The sequence below is a fragment of the Malania oleifera genome, chromosome 3, assembly GCF_029873635.1.
Source record: "Malania oleifera isolate guangnan ecotype guangnan chromosome 3, ASM2987363v1, whole genome shotgun sequence".
NCBI lineage: Eukaryota > Viridiplantae > Streptophyta > Magnoliopsida > Santalales > Ximeniaceae > Malania > Malania oleifera.
In genome coordinates this window covers 2,078,609-2,097,402 of record NC_080419.1, presented here as the reverse complement: position 1 = coordinate 2,097,402, position 18,794 = coordinate 2,078,609, and the positions used below count along the sequence as shown (strand labels likewise).

General features: G+C 36.7%; 1 protein-coding gene across 3 annotated transcripts in view; it reads right to left on the bottom strand.

Annotated features, from left to right (window-relative positions):
- Positions 1-18,582, bottom strand: part of LOC131151700 (hydroxyproline O-galactosyltransferase GALT3) — a 43,325-nt gene extending 24,743 nt beyond the window's left edge. Inside the window, exons 1-7 of one of the 3 annotated variants that reach the window (XM_058103062.1) lie at positions 18,402-18,582; positions 16,555-17,496; positions 15,356-15,591; positions 14,957-15,235; positions 14,583-14,711; positions 2,967-3,143; positions 2,770-2,877 (exon numbers count right to left, since the gene is read on the bottom strand). In XM_058103062.1, coding sequence (XP_057959045.1) covers positions 2,770-2,877; positions 2,967-3,143; positions 14,583-14,711; positions 14,957-15,235; positions 15,356-15,591; positions 16,555-17,338 — 1,713 coding nt within the window. In that variant the 5' untranslated portion in view covers positions 17,339-17,496; positions 18,402-18,582. The other 2 variants (XM_058103064.1, XM_058103063.1) reach the window with 2 other exon arrangements.
- Between the last annotated feature and the right edge of the window lie 212 nt (positions 18,583-18,794).

Here is an 18,794-nt window from a genome sequence, read left to right as displayed (position 1 = left end):
CAAAGACCTCTACACTGAATCCAAGTCTTGGAGATCTACAGTGGATGGCATCAATTTCATATTCCTCAGTTCCTCCATTGCAAAGTGGCTTGAGAGACCTTTTGAAGAAACAAAAGTACTCCAAGCTATTAAAAATTGCAATGGGGGTAAAGCGCTTGGGCCTAATGCTTTCCCTTGGCTTTCTTTCAGGCTAACCGAAGCCTCCTCAAACATGATTTGTTAAACATGTTGGAGGAATTCCATAGTTCAAGAAAATTTGTTAGTTGCATAAATAATACCTTTGTAACTCTTGTTCCAAAGAAGGTTGGGACCACTAGCATCAAAGATTTCCACCCCACTAGCTTGGTGGGAAGCATTTATAAAATCATTGCCAAAATATTTATTGAAAGATTAAAAAAGCAATACCAGAAGTTATTGGTCAATATCAACATCCTTTTGTGGCTGGAAAACAGATTATAGATGCTGCTCTTATTGCTAATGAAGTGGTGGATGCTTATCTGAAGAAGTGAAAAAGAGGAATTGTGTGCAAACTGGATATGAAGAAAGCATTCGATCAAGTCAATTGGAATTGCCTTCTTTATCTCCTCAGGAAAATGGGTTTTGGTGAGCTTTGGTGTAGTTGGTTAGCTCAATGTATCAAAAACCCAAACTTCTCGATGCTCATTAACGGTTGCTCTTCTAATTTCTTTTCCTTGAAAGGCTTAAGAGGAGATCCCTTGTCCCCTTTTCTCTTTATTTTGGCCATGGTGGTGCTTAGCCTCATTTTGAAGAAAGCTATTATAGACCCATCGTGGTCCGCCCCTTCTCAGGACCTTGCATATTTAGGTGCTTTGTGCACTGAGCTGTCCCTTTTTTATGATTCCCTCCATATCCTCAACCTCTGATGAATTTTGTTAGGGTTTGAGGCTATCTCAAGCCTAAAAGTGAACCTTGGCAAAAATGAGCTCATTCCAATTGGGAAGAACACAGGGGGAACTTTCCTTGCTGGTTTCCTGGATTGTAAGATGGGAACCCTTCCCATTAATTACCTCGGACTCCCTCTCGGAGCCAAATTCAAAGATAAAGGAGTCTGGGACCCTATTATTGAAAAGTTTGAAAGGAGATTGTAAGGATGAAAAAGAATTTTCTTATCAAAAGGGGGCAAACTCACTCTTATCAAAATCACTTTGACAAATCTTCCAATTTACTTCATGTCTCTGTTTCCTTTACTGGCCTTAGGCACAACGAGATTGGAGGGAATTCAAGGAAAATTTCTTTGGGGAAGCTTAGGGGAGGACTTTAAATACCACCTTGTTAGATGGGAGTGACCAAACAACCCATTTGATCAAAAGGTCTAGGGTTGAAATCTCTTCTCACTTTCAATAAATCCCTTCTTGGGAAGTGGTGACGGAGGTTCATGAAGGAGAAAGACTACCTTTGGTGGAATATTATTGTTTCTGAATATGGGCTAGAACACAATGATGGAACAACACACAATGGAAGAGGTCCCCAGGAGTGGGTGTTTGGAAATTTATCAGGAAAGGATGGGATGATTTTTTTTTTTCTATTAGTGACATTTCAAGTGGGGAATTGGGCCAATGTTTACTTTTGGCATGATGTGTGACACGAGACTTGTATCTTAGAGCTGCATTTCCTTCCATCTCCAAATCATTGATCAGGAAATTTTTTGGGACATTCCTTTTACAAGGAATGGGGCAGATTGGGAACTTCACACACTCTAAATTCTACAGATTTTTATTCCGTCACCAAAACTTTCCCAACGAGCCAAAAATGGGCTTTGGACAAAAATGGCATTTTCTCTGTTAAATCTTTTTATAAGAAGCTCTAACTGTTGGGAACAATTGCAATAACTCCCCTTGGATTCACATTTGGAGGACAGCAGCCCCTTTAAAGGTTGCCTTTTTTGCTTGGGAGTCTGTACATGGTAACCCCCGACAATCTGCAGAAAAGAGGGCTTACAGTCATGAATCAGTGTTTTCACTATATGGCTGACACAGAATCACTCAACCACATTCGTCTCCACTGCTCCTAGACAAGGAACATGTGGAATTTGGCTCTTTCCTTGACCGGGCAGCAGAGGGTCACCGCAAATTCAGTTGGAGGGAAGATTTGGTCTTGGAAAGGCATTAGAGCCACAAAGGAGAAGTGAAAGGCTTTGAACCTCATCCCTCTCACCATTTGTTGGTGGGCTTGGAAAGAAAGAAACAAGAGAGCCTTCAAACCTGATTCAGACCTGCAAAGCTCAATGGATTAATGCTGTCTCCAGCTGGCTTAGTGGGAACATCATTAATGATCATTTTGTAATCCTTGATGTTTGCGACACTCTACAGGGTGGTTGATGTTTTGTACCACGGGTTGGCATCCCCTTGATGCCTTAAAATAATAATAAATATATTTTTTTTCTGATTAAAAAAAAAAACCAATTCACTTACCTAAAAGTTTGAGCTTCTTAGGTGATTCAGTGAAGCCCTAGAGAGAGATTCCACTAACTTAAGGTGTTGTGCCTCTTGTAAGATTCTAGGACACATACTGTGTTTGATCATTGAACGCTAAAGTCACAAATCAAAATGTTTGGTTTTATATATATATATAGTCTTCTCCATATTTTCCCAAAAATAATAGTTATCTCTCGGGGGATCAGTTTTTAAAATGTTCTAAATCAAATATACAATTATTATCATGCAAAGCAGATAAGAAATCTAGAAACTGAAAATAATGTCCAGGTTGCATTTGCCCTTTGTAAGCAAGAATTGAAATGATGAATCTTACATTGAGATCCCCCTTTTTGTGGCCTTGCATGATGAATTTTGCGATATCCCGGGAAACTACATAACCTGGACCATGGGCCCATGGTGGGTATGAAGCATGAGGCCACTCCTGCAAGAGGTTGTCCTCAGTAATGTAGCTATGCATATTAGCCAAATAAAGTCCTATGTGGAAATGAGATTAGAGTGAAAGATTAATACCTCGTTACTAATATACCATTTGCTTGCTTTATCCCTCTGTGGAGCTGATTTAGAGGATATAAGGCCATACAACAGGCCATCAGAAACCTTTCCCTTGAGTCTTAATAAGATTTCATCGACTCTAACAAAAGCATCATCGTCCGTTTTCATTATATATTTAGCAGGGATAATTTTAGACTGCAATGATGTAATAAATCATTCAAAATGTGAATCCAATAATACAGTTTAAGAGATAAAGAAGAACGATTTATAACATTTTCATATGATAAGCTGCAAAGTTTGATCATAAATCATGACAGTTCTCCCACAATTATTAGTGATGAAAATTCAAAAAACACATGAATAGAATGATAAAATACAACTGTTAATGGTTATTTAGTCTTTTAGCATTATTATTATGTGTTAAGAGTTTTTTTAGTAATAAGTGTAAGTTAGTAAGGGTATTGTGGTCATTCCAATTGTACTTAAATATATTATAAATAGAGGGAGAGACCTATCATTATGTTTAGGTCTTCCATTTTGCCCAATTACTCAACATGGTATTAGAGTGTGATCCAAACTAAACTCTATTCTCCTCAGCCGTTGCCGAAAAACACCATTCCCGCAGCTGTCCTACCTAGATCCACCTCCAGCCCATATTATTTCACAAAACTAACCATACACCCATAAACAAACCCCCCCCCCCCCCCGCCCCCCACCGCGCGCGCGCGCGCGGGGACAACTTACCCCACAAAACCCCATCGCCAGAGGACCCCCCATGCGCCAGCCAAATGTCGGCAAGGCCAATCCCACGTGCTGGTGCGTGAGTGAATTTCTGGCCACTTTCTTTTTTTTTTTCCTCTGTCATGCTCTGATTCCTTCTTTAGACTATATTATCAAGCTGTTAGGTCAGTTTTTGCTCAAAAATTTAACCTTTTCTAACTATGCACTCGCGACATTCCGCTAATTTCTGTTCAAGGTTTGTGAATACTTCTTCGTGAGTTTGTTTGGAGCTGTGGCAGTGTTCATATGTTCAGTTGTGAGGCTGTGACAGTACTATGTCCGTCAATGAGTTGTTCACCTCGTCAATGGCAGTGCGGCACCCAAGGAATGGTTGTTTGACGCTTCGTGAAGCTGTTTATCAATGATTATTGAGTTTATTGGATCTGAAACAGTGGGATTTGCTGTGTTTTTTATTTTATTTTATTCAATGTTCTAATTCCTTCCATATACCAAAATATCAAGCTGTTGGGCATGTGTTTTTTTCTCAAAGATCCAATCTTTGTTGTGACAATGCACTCATGGTAATTCTTTAGTTGCTGTTCAGTGTTAGTAATGGTCGTTGGTTTCTTGGAGTAGTGGCAGTGCTCATAATTTTTTTTTTTTGGTGAGGGTGTGACAGTGTTGCTTTCGTGGAGTTGCACCTGAGGTTGTTGGTGATTTGTTCATGGTAGTTTGGGTGGTTCTCCAATTGTTCCAGTGCTGAGTGTTGCTTTCTTGGGGTTGCGTCTGAGTTTCTTGGTGCTAGGGCAACCTTGTACTGATTTATTTATGACTTGTTCATGGTAGGTCACCTTGTTTGTGGTTGTTCCAATTGTTCCAGTAATTAATCTTATGATCACTGGTCTGAGTTTGAGAATGTTGGGATGGTGTTTGCAAATCCCAAAAGTATGATTCCTTCGTTAGTCACTTATTTGAGTGAACCGCATATTGTGACTATATCATACGAGGAGTATTCAAGGTTTCTATAGTATCAATTGTCTCAACAAGCATCTTATCACATTGCTTCTTAGTTAATCCTACAAGCTGCACGTCATCTAGTATCCTTCCTACTAGTCCTTGGATTATTGATTATGTTGCCACTAACCATATAGCAAGTGCAACCAACTTCTTTTCTGATCTCTATTGTCCTAAGAATCTCCCTCAACTTACCCTTGCTAATGGATCCACTATTGCTGTTAAGGGGATAGAAATAGTAAATCTTACTCCTTCTATCTTTCTTCTTCAGCTTTATACATTCCTAAATCTCCATTCAATTTTATGTCAATTAGTAAGCTTACAAAGTCACTAAATTGTTCTGGCTATTCAGGATCAACTAACACAAGACGTGAGGCTCATGGACTTTACTACTTTAAGTCGCCTTCACCACCATTGCCTACACAATCACTACACCACTTCAAACCCATTGTCGCCTTGGTCATCCATCCTTGGACAAGATGAAATAGCTAGTTCCTAAATTGAGTTTTGTGTCTAATATTGAGTGTGAGTCTTGTAAATTGGGCAATCATCATCGTGTTCCCTTTGCTACCCGAATTGAAAAATGGGTGATTAATCCTTTCATGCTCATCATTTTGATATTTGGGGTCCTACTCGTGTCACATCAAAGTTGGGGTTTCAATACTTTGTTACATTTGTTGATGACTAATCTAGGATGACTTGGTTATATTTAATTAAGATCGTTCCGAGTTGTTAGATATCTTTTGTGCTTTCTGTTCCCAAATAAAGACTCAATTTGATATGCCAGTCAGGATACTTCGTAGTGATAATGCTAAGGAGTACTTCAGTACCCAATTCAGTACTTATATGACTAACTCTGGTATGATCCATTAGTCCTCTTATGCCCACAATCCACAACAAAATGGAGTTGCAGAGTAGAAAAACAGACAAATTCTTGAAGTCACTTGCACCCTACTGATTACACGCCAAAACTGCGTAATTAGGCACTTTAACCCGGTCTTTACGGCTTATATTTTTAATTAAATGTCCAAATTTGTCCAATATTTTAATAAAGTACCAAAATGATCATTCTTGAGTTTTACTGAGCAATTTATGAATTTTTGATAATTTTTTATCGCAGGAAAAGTCCCGGGAACCAAAACCGACACCTGTTCGTATTTCGTGCATAACTTTTCCGTCTGAGCTCCAATCGAGACGACTCAAATTTCTGGAGAAAGAGGAAAGAATTATCTACAACTTTCGTGTTTTGAGTTTCGAGCGAAACAGGCTCCAGGAAGGTCAAACTTGGCAGTGATTGCAGAGAGCAAAAATGAAGAAAAAAAAAAAGAAAAAAAATATATATATTAGACCTTTGATGTGTCAAGCTGCTGGATGACTTATCCGGGTCACCCTGTTCACTCGGGTCATAGGGCTTCATTACCTCCCCCCTTGTATTTATTTTTTTCTCTTTTCTCTGCCCTGTTGGGCAGTGCCCCCGACCACAACCTCTGCTCCCTCTCTTCTCTCCCTTTCTGTATCTCTCTCTTCAACCTTTCTTCTCTCCTCTCTTTCAGCAAATCCTTCTGCTCCTTATTCTCTTCCTCACGCTCCAGCCATCTGCTCCCTGCCACTCTCCACGGCCACCACTCCGTGAAGTGCCCAAGTACCACCGCAGCAGCCACCTGCACAGACCAGTACCAGACTCCCCTCTGCAACTCCGGCAAGCTCCTGCTGCTCCATCGGCCGGACTCCCTCTGCTGCTAGCCATTATCCACAGCACCCGCAGCCTCCATAAGCCTGCTGCCAGCCGGGAGCTGCTGCACGACCTCCTCCATCTTCAGCAACACCAGCTCCGCCGCAGCAGAGCATCACAGACGGCCACCAACCCGAGCAGCCGCTGCAACCAGCTGAAGCTCCGGGAGCTCTTCTCTCTCTCTTTATTCCCCGATTTCTTTTATTTATTTTTTTGTTAAGACTTTAAATATTGCATAAACTTCAGTTTTTTTTATTTTATTTGAAATTTCTTTTAAGATTGAATATTGTTAAGCATTTAATTTTTGTTGAATTTTTTTTACTTGTTTATCTAGTTAGTGGTAGTTTTAATTTAGTCTTTTTAATTAAGTCCAGTTTGATTTCTCGTGTTTTTATTTTTATTTTTTTTGTTATCGTTTATGTGTTAAATTTTTGTTTGTTTTGTGTTTAAATTGTGATTGTGGTTCGAGTTATTGCTTTGGTTAAAGATCCAATTTTTAGTGTGTGTGTGTTAAGTCTGATTGAGTTTCCATTGCGTATTTTAATTCCATGCTCAAAGTTGCCATTTTTAATTAATGCGTGTTTCGGTGTTTCCATAAATAGATTAGAGTTTTCCATATTTTCTATTTAATTCCAGTGCATGCTAGATTTAGAGTTTCAATTCACGTGAAAGTAAAGCCAAACACCCTTGAAATTCCAAATCTGAACCGAGTTCAGTACCGTTTTGTTGTCGATTGGACGAACGTGAAATTTGAGATTAAAACGCATTCCCTGAGGAAACGATCTAGCCCTTGGGCTGAATATTACACAACGTAACTCCTATACTTGGAATAGCTTCCGAGCTGCTCATTTTTTGAGTTAGTCACCTACTGTATCAAATGAATGTCCCCAAATTATTTTGGAGTGATGTTGTGCTCACAACTTGCTCCCTCATCAATAAAATGCCATCCTATGTCCTTGGTGGTAAAATCCTACATTTAGTTACCTTTCCTAAGGATCCTTTGTTTTCCCTTCCTCCTGGAATGGATAAGTTGGATCCTCATGCTATCAAATGTATTTTTCTGGGCTATTCCTGAACTCAAAAGGGATATCGATGTTATAGTCCTACTTTACATCGATCTTTGTCTCTGTTGATGTCACCTTTTTTGAGTCTACACCATACTACTCTGATTCCTTGAGTTCTATTGACTTCGATGAGTCCTTCCTTTGCCTTGCCTATTAGATCCAAACCTAGTATTTGTGTCCAATCCTCCTAGATCTTCATCTAGTTTGAGTCCTTCTCGTTGCTTGAATCATCCCAATTTGTAGGTATACACACAATGACTTAAGGGGGAAGTGCCTCCTCCAGCTTATACTACTGTGCCTTTAGTTCCCTTGTTGGTTGATTTTATTTCTCATGATGTTGATCCTCTAATAGTTGTTCGAAAAGGTAAACGCACTTGTACCCAAAATCCGATCTCTAATTTTGTTTCTTATGATTTCTTGTCACCCTCTTTATTACTGTTTTGTTAGTACTCTGTCTTCAGTTGCTCTTATAAGATCTATTTCTGAAGCCCTATCCCATTATGGGCGGAGGACGACAATGGTTGAAGTGATGTGTGCACTAAATTATAATGATACTTGGGATTTGGCACCTCTTCCTCTTTATAAGCCGCTTGTGGTTGGTTATTGTTGGGTGTACAATGTGAAAGTCAATCTTAATGGTTCTGTGGCTCGTCTGAAGGTCCGCCTTGTTGCTAAGAGGTATACTCAAGTGTTTGGTTTGGATTATTCAGACACATTATCCTCAGTTGCTAAACTTGCCTTAATAAGTTTACTCATTTCTTTAGCCACCACTTGTCATTGGCCTCTACATCAATTAGACATGAAGAATGCTTTCCAACATGGTAATCTTCATGAGGAGGTATATATGGAGCAACCGCTTGGGTTTGTTTCTTAGGGGGGAGTCAGGCTTAGTATTTCGGCTCAAGAAATCATTGTATAAATTAAAACAATCTCCAAGAGCATGGTTTGACTATTTTAGTGTTGTAGTACTTGAGTTTGTCCTTCATCGGTGTGCAGTAGATCACTTTTTATTTTATCGTCAAACTCCATCAGGCAGTTATTTGCTTATTGTATGTGTGAATGACATTGTGATCATTGGCAATAATGATCGTGACATCCAAGACCTAAAGCTTTTTCTACAAGGTAAGTTTCAAACCAAAGACTTGGGACCATTGAAGTGCTTCTTGCTTATAGAAGTATTGAGATCTCGTATAGGAACTATCTTGTCATATAGGAAGTATGTTCTTGATCTTTTAGATGAAACGAGGTTGTTGGGATCCAAACCTATTGATACACCCATGAATCTCGATAGTAAGTTAATGCCAAATATGGGTGATTTGTTGCCTAACTCAAGTTGGTACCAAAGACTTGTTGGAAAGTTGAATTATCTCACAGTCACTCGACCAGATACATCCTTCGCAACAAGTATTGTGAGTCAACTTTTTGATTCCCCAAGAACAAGTCCCTGGGATTTAGTAATTCGCATTTTGAGATATCTCAAAGGTGCACTAAGGAGAGGTATCTTATATCAGGCTCGTGTCACACTCATAATTAGGGATATACAGATGCAGATTGTGTCGAATCACCTTTTTATCGAAGATCCATAATCGGGTATTGTATCTTTGTTTGTGGTAATTTGGTGTCTTAGAAAAGTAAAACAACAAATTGTAATGGCTAGGTCAAGTGCTGAGTCATAGTATAGGGCTATGGTGCACATTACATGTGAACTTGTTTGGCTGAAGAACATGTTGAAAGAACTAGGTTTTCCACATTCTCAGCCTATAGAGTTGATGTGTGATAATTGAGCTGCTATTCATATTGCCTCCAACCCTATCTTCCATGAGTGGACAAAGCATATTGAAGTTGACTGCGACTTTATTCGAGAGAACTTGTATAGAAGCTCATTACGACCACTCATGTGAAATCTGAGTTTCAGCTTGCAAATTTGTTCACTAAAGCCTTGGGAGGTGCTCATGTGAAATTTATTTGTAACAAGCTAGGAGCATATGATATATATGCTCTAGCTTGAGGGGGAGTGTTGATGGTTATTTAGTATTTTAGCATTAATATTACATGTTAGAGTTTTGTTAGTAATAAGTGTGAGTTAGTAAGGGTATTGTGGTCATTCCCATTGTACTTATATATATATTATAAATAGAGGGAGAGACCTATTATTGAGTTTAGGTCTTCCATTTTACTCAATTACTCAACAATAACAATGTAAAGCAGCAACTAGAGCTGGCCAGTGATCATGTTTTAATCCAAAGTTGAGTTGTTATAATCTAGACAAAAAAAGCACAATCTGAACCTAACTCATTTCCTAGAAGGTCAACCCAAAAGTGACCCACGAGGGCCACCACACAATATGTACAAGTTATTTTAGACAATCCTAACCAATTCACAATGTCAAGTTCAATCAGGTTTATATATCAAGATCAAATTCAGCCAGTTTTAGCAGCAAGCTGTTGAGTATGTGTTAAATTCTTATGCCTCAAGCCAACCAATAAGGAGGCAACCGAACAATCCACATTGTATTCGAAAGTATATATATAATATTAATATATGTACTGTGTTTCTGATCTTCACTCAACTCCATTTGATTTCGAGTGAAAAATTCACTCCTCCAGAGTTTGTTGATGTAGGCTTCAAAGCCTAACCACATAAATCCAGTAGTTCGTTTCTGTGCCCCCCCTTTTTATGTTTTGCTTTTTTATTTGTTTTATAGTTGCACTGATTTGGAGTTTGATCATAACACAAGCAACAAATATTAAAGGCAAGAAAAGGTTTCAAACTTATCAGCATAATGCCATTTTTGTTGATTCTCATTTCTCATTATTTATTAATGCATAGAGAAATATAACACCAAAGAACTTAAACCCCATTCGGTTTGCAGAATGGAATTGAAGCAAAAAAAGAATCAAGGGAGGAGTGAAATCTAGGCAGGAATGAAATAGCATTTGGAATGTAATTACAACATTTTGTTAGGAGTTGTTTGATATCCTTCAACAGTGGTTATAATGGAATGAAAAATAAGTCATTTTTTAAAAATCACATATAATATAAAATCATTTAATTTTGGAAAATTTCAAAAATGACTTCAATTCAACATTATTTATATTGATTTTTTTAGACCTTACTATAAATGTTTTAAACGTTTTTTAATAGTTACAATAATTGATATTTTCACACACAGTCGGTCTTAAGTCCAAGTAAAGAAGGACGGTTGCGTTTGGTAGCTAACAAGCCATCATAAACTTGTCGAATCACTATGACATGAATTCTTACCGATTATTTGTCGGGGCATCCCTTACGAGCGGTGCGTTGCACTTATACCACAAGAGTGTAGCAAAAGTGGGTGAGGATAGGCTAGGTTGTAGTCCCAAAGTGACGCACTATGTCAGCATCCCTGTATGGTGTCAAATAGGCAAGGGTTTACCAATCATTCTAGACGTGGCACGAGTAACTAGTTCAAGAGACTAGGATTAGATTAGCAACTTGGAATATAGGGACGATTATGGATAAAAGCATGGAGAGTGGAAAAATTACTAAAAGAAAAATTAATGTAAATGTGCCTTCAAGAAACTAAATGGGTAGGTGAGAAAGTTAGAAAAATTAAAAAATCAGGATTCAAACGTTGGTACACTGGAAAAAAATAAAATAAATAAAAGAATAAAAAAAGGGATAGGAATCATTGTAGACAAAGACTTAAAAGATAGTATTGTAAATATCAAAAGACTAGGGGATAGAATCATAAAAATCAAGATGATTATAGACCAAGAGATAATAAATGCTATTAATGTTTATGCTCCTCAAATAAGCTTAGCAGAAAACCTTCGGAGACAATTTTGGGAAGATATGGATATATTATACAAGAAATATCAGGGAGAAAGAAAATATTTATAGAAGCGTATTTGAATGGACACATTGGAAAGGATAATAAAGGATATGAGAGGACACATTGAGGGCATGAATATGGAGATAAAAATGAGTTTGGGGATATGATCTTAGACTTCATCATGTTATATGATTTTATTACAATGAATATTTTCTTTAAGAAGAGAGAAAAATACTTAATAACCTTCAGGCGTGGACAAAATAAAAAAATAGTTTTTTTCTTAACTTGAAGGGTAGATCATTTATCTTGTAAGGATTGTAAAGTTAGTGAAAGCTTAACTACAAAACATAGAGTTCTAGTGTTAATATATGTTTTAAAAAAAGGAAGATAAAACATAATATAAATTAGTGCAAGAGAACTAGGTGGTGGAACCTAAAGGGAGTAAATCTAATAAAATTTAAAGATAAAATGATCAAAGATGGTGATTGGACAATAGAGGATGGTGTAGACACAAACACTTTCTGGAGTAGGATAGATAGCTCTATAAAAAAGATAGCAAAAGAGATTTTAGGTGAATTAAGAGGAAGATACTGCAATAGCAAAGAAAGTTGGTGCTAGGATCAAGATATCCAAAAAGCTATAAAGACAAAAAGAATTTGGTATAAAACATGACAAAAATATAGAAATGTGAATAAATTTGAAAAGTATAAAGAGGATAGAAAAGATGTTAAAAAGGTCGTTAGTGAAGCTAAACATAGATAATTTAATAATTTATATGCTAGATTAGATACAAAAGAAGGGGAAAGAGACTTGCTAGAGTAAGAGAAAGAAAGAGCAAAAACTTAGGTGATATAAAATGTATAAAAATGAGGACGAAATTGTCTTTGTTAAGGATAAAGACATAAAAGAAAGGTGACAAAGTTACTTCAGTAAGCTATTCAATGAAAATCAAGTAGAAGGCTTAAATTTAGAATTGACAAATGAGGAAAAGACTAAAAATATGATATTTATTTGCAAAATTGGATTTAATGAAGTTAATTTTGCATTAAAAAAGATGAAAAATAGAAAATTTATAGGATTAGATAACATCCCAATTGAAGTTTGGAAATGCCCTAATGATAATGGAATTATAGGGTTAATTAATTTATTTAACACAATTATAAAAACTAAGAAAATATCAAACAAATGAAAGAAAAACACTTTAACAACTATATACAAAAATGAAGGAGAAATTGAAAATTGTAATAACTATTGTGGAATTAAACTTATGAGTCATACAATGAAATATGTGAAAGGATAGTTAAAGAAAGATTAAGGTTAAACAAGGGTCTTTTAAAATCAATTTGGTTTTATGCCTGAGAGATCTACTACAAAAGCTATATATCTTTTTAAAAGATTAAAGGAAAAGTTTAGGAAAAAGAAGAGGGACTTGTATATGATTTTTGTTGACTTAGAGAAAGCATATGATAGGGTAACTGGAGAAGTTCTATCGTGAGTTTTTTTTTTTTTTTGTCAAAAAAAAGGGCTTATGTGGTAGGTATACTGATGTCATTAAGGATATGTACAATATAGCAAAGACTAGTGTTAGGACTACAGGAGGAGAGGCCATAGAATTTCCAATCACAATAAGACATTTATTCACAGGGATATCTATCCTATAAAAGAAGTGGGAGCAAAGCTAAGCATGCAAACATCATATTCTACTTTTATTATTGCCACATTTAGTCTCCTCTCCTCTAATCTAGGCATCATAGTGCTTGTTAGAATACACCTTAGATCCCCCAAGATTTGCCTTCTTCTTTCTTTGCACGAATCATTCAAAGCAGTCCTTCAATTTTTTATGGAAACATAGCTATTATTATTCTTTTATTATCGTTGTTAATATTTTTATTATTATTTTTTATAATAATAAATAAAAATTTTATTATCAGCAAAGAGAAATTAAATAAAATGAGGCATCAATGGGATGTCACCCAAGTACAAAGAAATGACGAGGAAGAAACACCCCTTATTGATATCAAGAAAATCAAGGATTATGAAGGGGTCCCTTTCAACAAGCCCAAAATGCCAACTAGAGGTCATAGCAATCCAACGGTTCATGATAGCCTGAATACCAATAATTAGTATTACATTAATCATGACTATTTGTTGATGTTGTTTGATTTTTATTATTTTTATTGTTTTTATAATTTTGTTCTATTATTTTAATAGCTATTATTTTTACTATTCATATTATTTTTTTGTCATATTATTTTCATAATAATAATTATTATTATTATTAGCAGAGGTACAATTGTGAGATGGCCAACTCGCATTTTTTAGAATTTATTATTCAATAAGGATTATAATTGTCTTTCAAAAAGGGAATTAGAAATGGAATCATGATTCCTGCCTATATGAGGAGGAATCAACATTTGATTGAATGGGGTATCACCATTCCTGCAGGAATGCAATTCCACCCTCATTTACAAAATCATCCAATAAAAACAAACCAAACCCTAAGTCCCACTAGGTGGGTTGGCTACATGAATCCTTTTCATGATATGTACAAAACCATCCAATCAACCACATATTCTCAAAGTTCAAATCCCTCAAGCATATTTGGAACATCATCTTTTGTTGTTTTAAGCAAAATTAATAACATAAAACAAATAGCAAGAAACAATCCATCAATAGTTAGATCAAATATTCCATGTCATTTTGTTCACTGTAGACAGGACAATTCTAGGTCCTTAACCACCACTCTCTTTCCTTTTCTTTCCAACTTCCTCCACTAATGAATATTGGAAAGAATGCCAATAGATATTCATAGAGAAGTAGTTTGGTGCTTCCTCCCTAACCCATAGAGCACGTTTTAAAATAATATTACCTTTCGTGAGTTACTAAGGAATTTTCTAAAACTACAGCAAAAAGGGAAGGCAGGATTCTAGCTGGTTTGACTTCAGCTTGGAGGATATGCAATTTTGCAGGCTTACCGAGTATAATTTATAGCAGTTGTCAACCACTAAATACTCGTTCTAAATAAACTGAGAATAGAACACAAAATCATAGAGTTTTGTGTCTGTGCTTTATTTTCATTTCCTGTCTTCTTTTTTAGTAAGGGGGATGAGGAGCCCGAGGAGGCACTCAACGGGACAAAAATACCACACAGCAAATTAAAAATATCATCAACTCAATTCTGGATTAATGATGAGCTTAAGAACAATTATTCTAGCCAACAACACCATAAGAAAAATAGAAAGAGTCTTGATATTTAAACAAAAATAAAAAACTAAATATCAGTCTCTTACCCCCAGTATGCAAATTGCAATTGTTTTCAAACTGATGAGGCCATAGTAATCAACGAAAGGCATCAGCTGGATATCTCCATATGCTTGAGCTTCTTTCCACAGCTCAAAATTGACCTGCTTGTTCTTGTGCTGCAGGAGTTAAACAACAAATTATTAGCGAACAATTTTTTTTCTGGAGTGACACTGCTGCTAAATAACACAAATAGAATGGATTTTGAATGGGTTAAGCTGTAAAACCAGTTTTTACATTAAAAAATAATGGATCATTAGTGTTGCAACCTAAGTATAATATGCTTTAAAATTTTGTTATGAATTTAGATCTCAAATGTGCCGATGGAAGTTAAACTCCTCCTGATCTACAACTTATCACTTACAAGACCAATGAGAAAGCGAACCGCCACAACCCCAGAACGTACAGCTTCATATTGCATCCAAGTCCTCCTCAATGCCATTCGACGTTCAAAATTATTGCCAGTAGAGAAAACACCAATCAGCATTATTAGTCTTTTCGTGGAAACGGGTGGGGCTTTGAGGTGCTCAACATCGAAATCTAAATCCACATCCTCAGAAACAGGGAGGCCTTTAGCCAAGGCAGATAAGAGAGCCAAACCACCAGCTACATTGACTCCACTGACCAACCATGGTTCAAGTTTCTGCATTTGAAGAAATTGCATCCAGGTGGGAGCAATCACTTTTACAATTTTTTTTTTTGGCATACAGTTTAATCCAGCCTCTCATTTGGCTTTCTGATTGTAAGTAAAGTCATGCCTTACCTCCCGATAGGTAAAAGATGTTTCATGCCTTCCATTCACGGTCATGTGGAATCCCTCTAAACCAGCCCATAATGTGGCAGTAAATGGATTCCCTTCAACAAATGGGAAATTAGCACTAACATGGGCACTTCCCTTGGAAACATTGGTTAGATTTTCACCACTAGAACGACTCACATTTGGCTTCTCTTCCACCATGCTTTTGACAACTTGTTCATTGCAACAAACAAGTCCATCCACTGCGATATTTGCAGAGATATATTAGATTACTAAATGCAAGAAGCTTCTTTCCAACTCAAGAAACATCTGTTACATATATGTATGAAAAGATCACAATAATATTAGAGAGATACCACAAATGGATTAATTTTGAAAATTAAAAAATAAATGAAATTATTATACAACTCAACTAGTATGAAAAAAGTTTTGGGATGTCAGTTTAGGTTTTGAGCGTCCACTTCATGCCAAAATGCCGAGAGTTATGATTATATCTAAATCAACCTTCCTAGGACCCAGCTAAAAATAGGTTTTTTATGACCTGTCAAGAAACACATATGAGCTGAAACAGTCTTCACTTCTCAACGAGATGCACATTTGTCAAAGGAGGAAAACTCCATCTGACCATATTACTGGCTGGTCTATATGATGAACATGTGGCTAAGTAAAAGAACAAGGGTAGAAAATTTTGGGTAGAATAGCAGCAAATTTTACAGTTCACACATTGAAACAATGATGCCAATGCTTTAGATAGCGCAGCAAAAAGGTAATAATAATTTAACAAAAAAAATAAAATAAACAACTAAATTCAATAGGAAAGGAAAAAGGGACATACAACAAGAACAACAAAGCACAGTATCATTGTAGATTATTCTACCAGATCAAATTGCCTATACAGCTGGTAAAGATTTTATTGACTACTTCACAGTTCACACACAGCATGAATAACAATAGTGAAGATTATGTTGTATATAGCCTGTACAGTTGGAATTGCTCATGCCTTGTGTTTTGTTACAAAAATGTAACCTCATGATAACATAAAAAATAATAATAATAAATTAAGATAAGAGGAAAATTTATTAATAAACAGAACAATGTAACAAAAGAACATATTAAACTCAACCATCACATCAATTTTGCACCAAAGACACAGCATGAATGTAATTCCAAAGAATCTTCTAACTGATTCCAAACTAGAGATTTACCTGTTTGAATGTTGGCAGATCCATGAGCAGGACATCTTTCCTCTTTGCCCCACCCAAGTTCAATTGTCCATGTATTTTGAACTATGACTGGCTGCTCTGTGAGCTTATCTCCTGGCAGACTGACATTGTAGTGCAAAATAATTGCAGGTTTTGGCTCATTTGGAAGTTTTGGGCCTACAAGTTCAATTTGAAAACTTCCACGGTGCCCATCAGGAATGCCAACCACTGTAATGGAAGAGCCCTCAACTAAACCACAAGGAAGATCAAGAACAGTCCCACTGCCAGACACTGTTTCGTTGAATGTAGTTACCGAGAAGGGGCAGTCTTTATGTTCTGCGTTGCTGCCATTACTGCTGTCATTGGAAAACTTGGAAGCTTTGACCTTTTCAATTTCAGACAATAAATCTTTCCAGGCAATGGAAGCCTCTCTGATCCCTTGAGCTGTTTCTGGCAAAGCATCTGAGCGAGACAGTAGGAAATGCATGTCAGCCCATACAAGCAAGGTCCTGAACTCTTCATCTAAAATATTTTCAAAAGTATACAGATCACTTAGTCCTTCAACATTAATTAAATGGGGTTTCTTCACATGACTTGGTATTTGTTTAACTTTATCATGAGTCAACTTAATGATGTCATCGTCTGTTCTATGAGATTTTTGAGTCGGACTGCTTTGGAAGAAACCATACACTGACTGATTCTTTGGCCGGTTTCCTGTAAGGCTGTAGCGGAGGAACAGAATCGTAGCAAGTGTGATAATTAACATGCCTCCAGACCACTTCCTCATTCTGAATGAGTAAAATTTGAATTAGACAAAATGCTCGATATGAAAACCAAACTGTTTTACTCCCCTTTTGTTGAACTTGCTTATATCTAAAAGCCTGGCAGACGCATGTAACTCAGTTCTTGACTTGTCACCATCCACAATCCACAGGAAGTCATGCCCTGTAGGGAATTTTCAAAGTATTAGGCAATTAAGGGGGAGAAAAAGGGGGAAATGAAAACCAACTCGGAGGCAATTCCAGGCTGATTACTGAGATTATATAAAAAAGAAAACACATTAGAAGTATGAACGTTATTTTTTTTCTTTTTATTGTTGTTTAGGACAGGAAGTGATGCGAAACTATACTCAATGCCTTATACAACTCAACAGGTTCAAATGGATGGATTTTTCTTTCTTTTTTTTGGAAACAAGACAATTCTGAATTTTTATTTTCTTCTCTTTCCTCTATTTCCATAGCAACCAAGCAGCTCAACACAATGCACATCCAATGGATGACCACAGAATACATGATTTCAAGTACTAATATGTAAAATTGATTTCACAGTTAAATTCAGCAAAAACTACAACGGGCAAAATCACGAACAACTAACAAAAGGAGAATTCCCTGATGACATTATAACTACTTAAGCCTTAATGTCTTCAAAACCCCCTCCAAAAAAATATCAAATCAAAACAAATTTTGAAAAAAAAAAAAACACTTTTTGCTCCTGAGATGCTCGAAAAAAGCAAGTCGAACTACATGAAATGCACAAAAATAGCATGAAAGCTCATTCATAGGCCATAGCAGCAAATCTGAACAGAACATCCCTCTCCAGCTACGATCCACTATTATTTTCATATGGATCCTCCAATAAGTCTTACATACGATCCACAAAAACCTTCAAAAATGCATAAAAGTAGAAATTTCAAGTATACCAGCGCAATACCGTGATATAGCCAATGTGATACACTTGCTATAAAATAAGAAACTGAATCTACTACTGCAGAGAGAGAGAGAGAGCGAGAAGAGAGGAGAGAGAAGCCAATGAAATTCAAGTGAGCGAGCTGAGCTAAGCTAAAAACTCACCTGGCAACATGTCGAATCAGTGATTAAGAGTGGCGGCGGTGGAGCCCTGGCGAAGACGAAGCTCCGGTTTCCCTTGGTGTCGTTGTGTCGGCGATTGCTCCGACAAAACGACGTCGATTCGAAGGATTTTGACTTTACAGCCCTTCGACACTTTTGGCTTTGGAGTGGCCGCTAGCGGTTGGTATTTCTAGAATGCGCTGCCTCGTGTCCTACGCTCGCTTGTCATATCGGTCACTGTAATTCGGTCCGAACTCCAAACCCAATACAAAAAATGCTAACATATACAAGTAAATAAAATAATTAATTTTAAGGTAAAGTTACTAAAACTTATGTTATTATTATAAAGTAAATGACATTCTAAAACATTTTATAAGTTCATAATAAGAAATATGT